Consider the following 10,102-nt stretch of genomic DNA (forward strand, 5'->3'; position numbering starts at 1 on the left):
CATTGCCATTACAACCCGATCCCATGGGGCTTGAAACTCCAAACCCACAAACAAAAGGTTATGGCCAACCACCGCCATATGGATATGCACAAGACATGCTAAGGAATGGAAAGGGGGGTTGCCATGAATGTAGCACCCTTAGGTCCAAATCCAAGCAAAACCAAACTAATCTAAATACAAGTTTGATCAAGCTTGCGAAACCATGGAAAGTATTGATGATGCTCATTTAGTCTTTACCTTAAAGCCAATGCATGCCAATGGATTAGAATACTTTATTCAATTCAAAAGGCCACTTATGAGGTCTTGAGACACACCTTCATCATTGTATTCTTACCCACTAAAACAAAATGGAGCCCCATCGCTTAAATCTATAACCTCGAACAATAGGAGAGGGAATCCATTTATGACTACATCACCAAAACCAAATATCTCCATATGAGATCCAATCCCAAAGAAAGAGACTAGGTAATCTATCACCCATTGACGGATTCATGATTAGTCTCAAGAGCAAGAGGATTCATGCCCATCTCTACAAGCCTAGGCACCATATCTTTGATGAGTGTTATCAAGAGCTAGTTGAAGATAGGGGTGTAAACCAGACTAAGAGGTAGGGGACACATTATCCAAAGCCTCCACAAGAGCCCAATCACCACCAAGCAAGGCTCTAGTCAAGGACATGGGTTGCCTTTAAGCCATTTTAACCTTCGAGCAAATTTGCCATAAAAAGTTGGATTTACTGAATAGTGGGTTTTCAAATACACTCAAAAGCCCATTGGCTCAGCTCATCACCACCCACACTAACCATGAGGTCGTGGGTTTGACCCCTGACATTGGCACCATAGGGTTGTGCAAGTGAGTGATGTAGCTTCTAGCTCAGCTACATTCCCTCCTCGAAAGGGGAAAAAAACACAGTTCAAAAACAATCCTCATGTTGGTTTTTGTCCTTCCTCAAAAAACATGATTTTGAAAAGTCCTTTAGTATGCCCATAAAATTAAACTTGTTGGCCTACCCATTTAGTGGTACATCATATCTGCTTAGGGATCCTATTTTTTATAAAAATTAAAACGTTCAGCCCCTTCTCTCTCTCTCTCTCTCTCTCTCTCTCTCTCTCTCTCTCAGGCAGGGCTTTCTCTTATTCTTATATTCTGATGAAATTTTCAAAATCCTAATATGACTTAATCAAAACACTTAAATAGTAAAAACATGCAACCAGCTTCCTGATAAAGATGGAAATTTGCAGAAAGTGTCAACATCTTTTTCTTCCTTTCAAGGTAACGGTCATTCATCATAGCACAACAGCCCCTCAAACTCCCTAATCTATAAGCCCACGAGGGTTTTTTTGTCAGAAGTTAGCCACCATTTATCAAGCTCTCAACAGTTGCTCCTGCATGACAACCCATCATCAGTTCATGGTAATCCTGATCCATTCCCCTCAAAGGTCCTTGGCGAACATTTGCACTCCACGACACAGGCTGAGTAGCAAAGGGAGTGTTTCCAGCATAACCAAAGCTAGGTGGTTCTGCTTTGGGCTGCCTACCTGCAAGAATCGGAGCAACCGAATTCAGACTGCGTCCCAGAGGCTTCACTGATTTCTCTTTAGAGGAGAATGCCTTATATGGCTGATATCTGACCCCTAAATTATTAGTAAGGGTATCCTTGAGAGCTACACTGCCCCTCATGACAGCAGAGGAACCCATGGTTCTTTTCCTACAATAATTGTCATCACCGGATCTAGGGATAACGAAGGAAAACTGGCTTAAGCTTACACCTGCATTCACATACTCAGGATGCTCTGCCAGAAAACTGCAAAAAAACATGAATAATTTTTGTTATCAGTATATAGTCATCAAAACATTATATTTAGTACTAGGCCTTACATATGCAATCCTATTTATTAGCACAATAAGAGCAAGCATCCAACACAAAAAGAAGCATACAACTTGTACCGCTCAATCTCGGGCATTGAGCGCAGTTTCTTTCCTGAGGGAGCTATATAATATCTGAAAACACAAAAGCTAAAACTTTAGATCCAATATGGGGGGGAGGGGTAAGGGTGGCTTCAGAAAGAAGCAGCACATCAGCACATCCAGCCTACCAAACAACAACTCGACAGCCCTCCAAAGCTGCCCCCTTAGCATACCCTCCAAAAGATCTGTCAGCACCTTTCACGAGGAGAGGAGAGGGGCCGGGCATGCCACCCTAGGAAGAATCCATTTCAAACCATAAGTATGTGTATAAGAATGTGCATGTGTACTTACATGTCTGCGAACTTGGAGGCTCCCGCACCCCTAATGACGAGCAAACGTTCCCATCCATTGGGAGCTAAAGGGATATTAGGTTTATCAATGGCCCATAGATATTTCATGTCCTCAGAGAACTCAGTTGGATCATTGCAGGAGGCACCAGGCCGCCAAAGGGTGGCGCTGCTGCAGAAGAAAGGCTTCTCCAGGATGAAGTGCCGGATTTGCTCATACTGTTCCTTGGAAGGGATGAGCCTCCACTTTAGGCACTTAGCACATTGCACGGTAAAAGCCCCGACGGATGGTAAAACCCTAGGGATAGACACCTTCGTGTTTATGTTCTCTCTCCCATCACATGCACTCATGAAGGTATCCGTGCCATCACATGCACCTGTGATGGCACCTCTTTCCGGCTCAAACAAAGATGCATCTTCTCTGTTTGAGCTGGCCAAAAGAAGAGGTTGGGAAGAGAGTTTCTGCTCACAAAAGGCACCTTCAGGGCCGTCTGATGTGGCGGTTTGCCCAAAATCATTCACTCTGACGATGGCCTTTGCGATTTCATCCATCTCGGTTGAGGCAAAGCTTCTGGCAAGGCAACCAGGTAGAGGGAAGCCTGCAATATCTTGCTCTCTCATTGCCCGTTCAGTGGGGGAAAAACCTGCAAGATCTTGCTCTCTAACTGCCCTGTCACTGAAGGCAATACTTGCAATAGCTTGCTCGCTGTGAGCCCTTCCAGGCGGGGCAAAGCCTGCAATATTATGACCTCTGTGTGCCATGCCAGTCAGGGAAAAACCTGTAGCATGTTGCTCTATATGTGTGTTGCTAATTGGGGCAAAACCTGCAGTATCTGGCTCTGATCTGAATGGCTTGTTACGTAGAGAAAAACCTGCACTATCTTGCTCTCGGACTGGCATGCTGTTTATAGCAAAACCAGCCGTACCTGGCTCTCTGTATGGTGTGCATGTGAGGGCAACGTTAGCACACTCGTGTTCTCTGTGTGGCTTGCCAGTTAGGGCAAAACCAGGAGTATTCTGACTTCTGTTTGATTTGCCAGTAATGGCAAAAACTGCACTATCTTGCCCCCTGTTTGGATTGCCATTTAGGATCAAGCTTGCTATGTCTTGCCCTGTATTTGGACCGCCAATTAGGGAAAAACTTGCAGCATCTTGCTCCCCGTGTAGGGGAATACCTGCAGCATCCACAAAGCTTTCATTGTTGCCGCACAACCTCTTGACACCAGCCATGCTCTTATCTGCACAACGAAAGGATAAGCACAGCAGCACAATCAGATATACATACAGCAGCCATGGCAGCTAAAGATACAACAACGAATGTTCACGCCCGTGTTACCAAAACCGAACGCCTTCCACGTTTCTTTAAGATAACATAATTGTAACAAACAGTCCCAACAATCAACCACGCGTCTGTTACGCTAGCCCCTAAACCCTTGCTAAGTATCCTACAATTGCAGATGGCTAAATAAGAAGAACACGCTGCTTCCATTGAGCTTCCATGGAAGCTTACAAATAAAAAAGGCACTTAAAACGTGCAAAGTAAAGCCTTTCCAGCGATTTTGATCCAATTACTGCGGGAACGCAACCCTAACCGCAGAGACCGACATTGAAAGAGAAGGCGAAAAGCTCGGAACCAAAGCATGGAGAAGACGAAAAGCACACCAAAAGGCCCCCTTTACTTCTCAAACATCAATCAAATACACACAGAAAAGAAAGACGCAGCATCACGGTTGCGTGTGCAAAGATTCGCATGGCTAAATATGTGAAGAGGGTGCTGCTTTGGACCTCGCTGGCTATGGCGACGGTGACAATAATGGCGAGGTTGTGCTTCGTTAATGGATTCACATGGCTAATCTTCGTCACGGTGACGACTAACGTGCGAAAGGATTGCAGGTTTTTTCATGAAAGCCTCTGAACTGCTGAAGCTGTGGCAGCTATGGCGATGGTGAGAAAGCTTTCTCTGCTGTTCAGCAATGGCGTGGGCGGGAGATGGAAGATAAAGCAGTAAATGACGATGGCATGCATTTCTGATGCGGTTCACGCGAGTCGCCATCTTCTTTACCCCATTTAGTCCGTCCCAATGCCTACTGCAAACCTGTCCAGCCTTTGACGTTTGGGAAAGCTCAAAAATCTAATTTTTACCGTGCCTTCTTTTCAATCGTTTTCACACCGTGGGGGGGACAAGAGCACTTCCTTTTTTACTTTCGCTAGATTTAAATCCTTCAAGTGAACTTCGAAACACGCGCTCATGATTTACTTCTATGCCGTACACACGCTCATCACACCACACCATATATTATCATGATTTACCATGATACCGCAGCACAATGATTTACTACGATGCCGCATTTCGCAACACAATGATTTGCCCAACGATCGATGCCGACTCCCGAGGCCCGAGACGCTCATACACACCTCCATATATTATCATGATTTACACGATGGATGTCGCACCACAATGTCGTAAGCGCAGTTTCAAGTTTCAACCCATGACGGGCCACGACCTCTTGCAAGAAGACGAAACACGACCAAATAATTAAGACTTGAAGAATTCTATGGAGGTCTTTTCCTTCCGAGTTGCAAGGCACCTTAACCTACTAGGCTGTATAGATACCTAATCCACTACGCTATACAATCAAAAGTTGAAAAATATTGAGGACATTTTTTTTTCCTTCTCCCATCATTTTTAGAAGGATTTATCAAGTTTCTATAGGGCTCTTTCTCTCTCACATGCAAACACACACACCCACACACATAGTAACTTGAAGAGGTTGGTCACATGCATGTGACACACACACACATGCCTTGCAAAGATCTCGCTGCACATACGTCACACTCACACAAAGCACCTTCGAGAGAGGATCGTAACACACACATGCTTCTCAAAGATCTCATGACATCAAGTTACTACCCATAGTTCCAAATCTATGCTCACATATACACATGGCCAAGTTCCATACTAATGAGCACACATACATAATACAAAATTTTTATGCTAATGCGTAAGTGACCCACAATTCACGTCCCCACCCTCGAGCATGAAAGAGTCAAATCAAGTGTTGCAAGTTTGGTAGTCCATTATTATCTACCTCAAGAGTGACATGTTAGAGGTTTGGTAGTCCCTTATCTACCTCAAGAGCAATCTATACGAACGTTTGGCCCCCAACCTAATTAATAGTATTCATTGTATTGAGTTACTTTTCAACTCACTAGTTTCATATATTACCTCCCCCTTAAGTCATATGTTAACTCACTAGTTATCAAATATTAACTCCCCCTTAAAACCTCTCCTCTATGAGAGGAACTAATATCAATCCTTTGGGTTATCCAAACTTTCTTGAGAGTCAATCATTTGTGATGTACTCACTTGATTTGGTTTTGGAGTTTACAAGAATTGTTCTTTCATGGAGGATGTGCCTCCTAGTGGTTCCCCATCAGGTGTAATCATTGGGTATCTAAGGCCCAAACCAAGTTTCAACATATATGGCATTGATGAGGTGGACTTAGAACCACCACCCCTCATCTTGACTTACAAATTCTCTCATTTTTTACACATAGACAAAAACATACCATTGGGCTTACTATGCATGCTTGTAGTTAAATGAGGACAACGAGCTTACGTAGGGTAAGGGGATGGTAAAAGAAGGTAAAAGAATGGTAAAGTAGACCCAAAAGCAATGTCCGCGACATAATTCTATTTAGCTCATAAAGCACTATTGTTTGGAAAGTGGAACTCAACATCCTCACATCTCTGTTTGGAGTGTTCTGGTCTTTACATATATATGGTCAACTATGAGGGGGGTTGCAAGTTGTCAACGTCCTTTCTCATTATTTAGTCTTTGGGATCTAATGCATGTTGTCAACTAAGACGATCGTGGTGTTGTTTCGAGAAGGTAGGGTTATGTGTGGCTCCCCGTGGTATCCATGAAAGTGCTCTTGAAGAGTGGACTAATCTAATGAGAATAATGGATGAATTTAGTATGATGTTATGCATGTTCCCATATGTAGAGGAGGCCTCTACAATTCAAGAGCCCATCAATGAGTGTATCACAGAGTGTTAGCCTAAAACCATCTCATGTTGTCCATCAATGAGTGTATCACAGAGTGTTAGCCTGAAACCATCTCATCTGCTTAGATTGGAGAAGTTTACTCTTATGTGTCTTCTAAGGGAAGGTGTTGGCTTTTGAGGCATGGGGACTGTAATCATGCAGTAACCGAGTGATCCTTGCCAAGTACTCAAATGTTTTCTCCATGCTAAGTATCTCATGTGGTATGTCTATCTCCAAGAGTAAGATAGAGTAGAGAGTGGATTCCTTGACCCTAGTTACAAGAGCAAGATAGAGTAGAGAGTGGTATGTTTTTTCCATCCTAAGGATCTCAAGTGGTATATAGCCTATCTCTAAGAGCACAATAAAGTATGAAGTGGATTCTTTGACCCCTAAGAATCCTATGAGGAAATGCTCCTAGATTTTCTCAATGCCATTTAAAGTAGACACGGAGAAACTACATCTCTAAGCCTCTACCCCATTCTTAGTCTTCCAACACCATATTTTAGCTTGTCTCCATTTTTTAAAAGGCATAGTAGCCACATAGATAATCTAAAAGGATTTACACAAACAATCTATTGTGAACCATAGCATCAATCAAACTTTATATGAAGGCCGGTGAGTTTACAAGACTCAATGTTCTCGGTACTAGAAGACTCTCTACCTACTTGTAGCATCTAGAGAGATACCAAAGTCTCTCCACCTACTTGCAGTCTCTAAAGAGAAAAGACCAGTATCGGAAGGCTCTCCACTTACTTGCAGTCTCTAGAGAGCAAAGATTAGTACTGGAAGGCTCTCCACCTACTTGCATCTCTGGAGAGCGAGTGGAGAGTAGAGAACATTGAGTTACCAAAATGTTCAGTACTGGAAGGCTCTTCACCTACTTGCAGTCCCTAGAGAGTAGAGATCATGACACCCGAGATTGCCCAAACCCATTCTCGCCACCTCATAGTCAACATAGTTGAGGCAATAGCACCTATAGGTCCACAAGAGCTTTTGTAATGCTCCTTGCATTATAACTTGAGGGCTTGTAAGTCTAGAACTTTGATTCTCCACCCAACCATACCCCAAATAGTCCCTAAACTCATGGTTATATAGGCCTAAGTGGTGCAGACATTCCAACTTCAGCCCCGTGACCTTCATTGGCTAGACATTTCCTTTTCCTTGTCCAATACCTTTTCAACTACCCCTAGAAGGGGGCACCTACTTCTGTGTCCCTTGGGCTTCCATTGTGCACCATCTACTTGCCTTTTTACTTTAACTTTAATGCCTATTAACCATTGCTTAGGTATTTCCTATTTTAATCCCCTTAACCTTATTTATATGCAACCTTTTACATATAAATAATACCTGAGGGTAAGACTAGGTTGCATATAAATAAGGTTTGAGGGGATTTCAAATAGGAAATACCTATGCAATGGTTAATAGGCATTAAAGTTAAAGTAAAAAGGTAAGTAGATAGTGCACAATGGAAGCCCAAGGGAGACAAAAGTAGGCACCCCCTTCTAGGGGTAGTTGAAGAGGCATTGGACAAGGAAAAGACAATGTCTAATGAATGAAAGGTCAAGGGGCTGAAGTTGGAAGGTCATGCACCACTTAGGCCTATATAACATGAGTTTAGAGACTATTTGGGATATGGTTGGGTGGAGAAAGTTCTAGTCTTACAAGTCCTCAAGCTTATAAAGTAAGGAGCATTACATTGGTATCAGAGCCAAGTTCTTTCTCTTCATGTTTTCATTGAGCTACTCATTGCTAACTCTAATCTCTACTCCTTAATCTCTTTTCCATATGGTTGGGTGGAGAATCAAAGTTCTAGTCTTACAAATCCTCAAGCTTATAATGCAAGGAGCATTACATTGGTATCAAAGCCAAGTTCATTCTCTTCCATGTTTTCATTGACTAACCTCCCGTTCTCCAAGCAAAACTTTTTGAGTGAGGAAAAAATCGAGCGACACATTCCAAGGAATAGGTACAAAAGAAGGCTAAGGCCAGTAATGAGAACACCATAGGTGTGCAACACAAATTCAACACATCTAGGAATGGATTACATGTGTTTTTGTATAGAACTAGTCAACATTGATTCGCACTAAGTCAGAATTGATTCAGTTATAGCACTGATTCGATAGTGACACTAATTCAATCAGAATTGATTCAGTCAGCAGCAGTCAGAATTGATTCAGTCACCAGAGAGAGAGAGAGAGAGAGAGAGAGAGAGAGAGAGAGAGTACATGTATGTCTCTCAGAGAGAACCACCTACATGTAGGAGAGGGAGAGATAATGATGTGATTCTACCATTAAGAGAGAGCCAACATGCATGCAAGAGTGAGAGATGATGATAATGTGATTGTGCTACTGCAAGAGAGCCGACCTCATCAGCAGTACATAGAATCCTACATATGGTTTTTAATAGAGAAATAGAATTTTGATTCCATAGGAATTTTCTTAGTGAATTTGAAAAGTTATTTATGGAGAAATTTTTCTCGTAGATGAGTCAAGAGCTCTGATTTTTTCTCTTTCATAGAGCCATTAGAGAGACATTATTATATATAGCCTATCCTCTCCTCTAAAAACAATATAGCCTAGCTATGATTAAGGTTAGTAAGATAAATTTGAGTAGGTCACAAGAATTAAAACCACAATCACAATTATCCAAGTATTCTAGTTACTTTTATGGTAGGTTATTGTATTTTGGATGAAAAGCCCTTAGAATGTTTAGTGCGCATTTGCATTTGCTTGAGCTTATTTGTAGAGGTGGTCCTCCACTTTGAAGCACAAATCCATTTGCTGGGAGCTTCATGTGCCTATCCCTTCATCCACTGTGGCCACACCCCGAGGAGCTGGACTAGGTGTGCCAATCATGTGGCTTCATCAACATCCCAAGAGTGAGTGGGAGCCAAGTTACAGAACCAAACAAACCCCCCCAAAACACCTAGGTTATTTTTGATGACCCCAAAAGCATGGTGCAGGCACTCCATCATTTTTATCTCCATCTCCCTGGTTGATGTATCTTCCACTCTCTCCTAGCCAAAGGCCCAAAGCAAGTCATTTCTTGTCTGGCTCTATCCTTCGAATCGCCCACATTGTTTTGGGAATTTTTGTCTCAATACATCCATGTGTTGAGGAAAACCATTCTCCAAACGAATTTTTTTAGCGAAGGGAAAAGAGAGTGAGACATAAGAGGGTGGATCTTTTTCAAATGGAAAGATATAATTTTTCATGTGGAAATATTATACATGCAACAGACAAAGTGAGGAATAATTAAGCATGCAAAGATAAGGAATCTAAAGAGAAGGGAGAGAGAGAGAGAGAGAGAGAGAGAGAGAGATAGAAAGAGAAAGAGAGAGAGGGTGGGTTTTTTTCAAACTATAAAGAATGGGTCTTTTTTTAATGGTGGGGAATAATTGTGCATGTGAAGGTATTGTACATGCAATGGACAAAGTGGGGAATAATTGAGCATGCAAAGGAATGTAAAGAGAAGGTAGAGAGAGGGATGGAGAGATCGGAGAGTGAGAGGAGAAGATAAAGAGAGAGAGGGTGGAACTTTTTCAAATTGAGGGAATATTTGAAAGAGAGAGGGAAAGTGGTGGGTGGGTAATAATTGAGAGTGTGAAGGTATTATACATGCAATGGACAAAGTGGGGAATAATTGAGCATGCAAAGGTATAGAGTGGGTGAGAGAGAGAGAGAGATCTATATTTGGAATCTACTCTTGCTCAAAGACCCTCTCTCCCTCTCTATATAAACCTCATTGTATCCCCCTATCCTTGCTCCACACTGACATCTCTCTACTACTAACTACAC

At 42.4% G+C, this 10,102-nt stretch overlaps 1 protein-coding gene across 3 annotated transcripts; it reads right to left on the bottom strand.

Moving 5' to 3' along the window:
* Window positions 1-1,234: 1,234 nt before the first annotated feature.
* Window positions 1,235-4,338, bottom strand: LOC147632794 (uncharacterized). Of its 3 annotated transcripts, none has more exons than XM_086807670.1 (4): window positions 4,041-4,338; window positions 2,260-3,493; window positions 1,948-2,001; window positions 1,235-1,804 (listed from the first exon to the last, which is right to left on the bottom strand). In XM_086807670.1, the coding sequence occupies exons 2-4, from the start codon at window positions 3,483-3,485 to the stop codon at window positions 1,351-1,353; spliced, it is 1,734 nt and encodes a 577-aa protein (XP_086663796.1). In that variant the 5' UTR covers window positions 3,486-3,493; window positions 4,041-4,338; the 3' UTR covers window positions 1,235-1,350. The 3 variants fall into 3 exon arrangements, with proteins under 3 accessions (XP_086663796.1, XP_086663794.1, XP_086663795.1); XM_086807668.1 differs by having other exon boundaries at window positions 1,939-2,001; XM_086807669.1 differs by lacking the exon at window positions 4,041-4,338 and adding an exon at window positions 3,766-4,029 and having other exon boundaries at window positions 1,939-2,001.
* Window positions 4,339-10,102: the final 5,764 nt, after the last annotated feature.

This window comes from Cibotium barometz, chromosome 13 (assembly GCF_041138505.1).
Source record: "Cibotium barometz isolate CiBa-2024 chromosome 13, ASM4113850v1, whole genome shotgun sequence".
NCBI classification, from domain to species: Eukaryota; Viridiplantae; Streptophyta; class Polypodiopsida; order Cyatheales; family Cibotiaceae; genus Cibotium; species Cibotium barometz.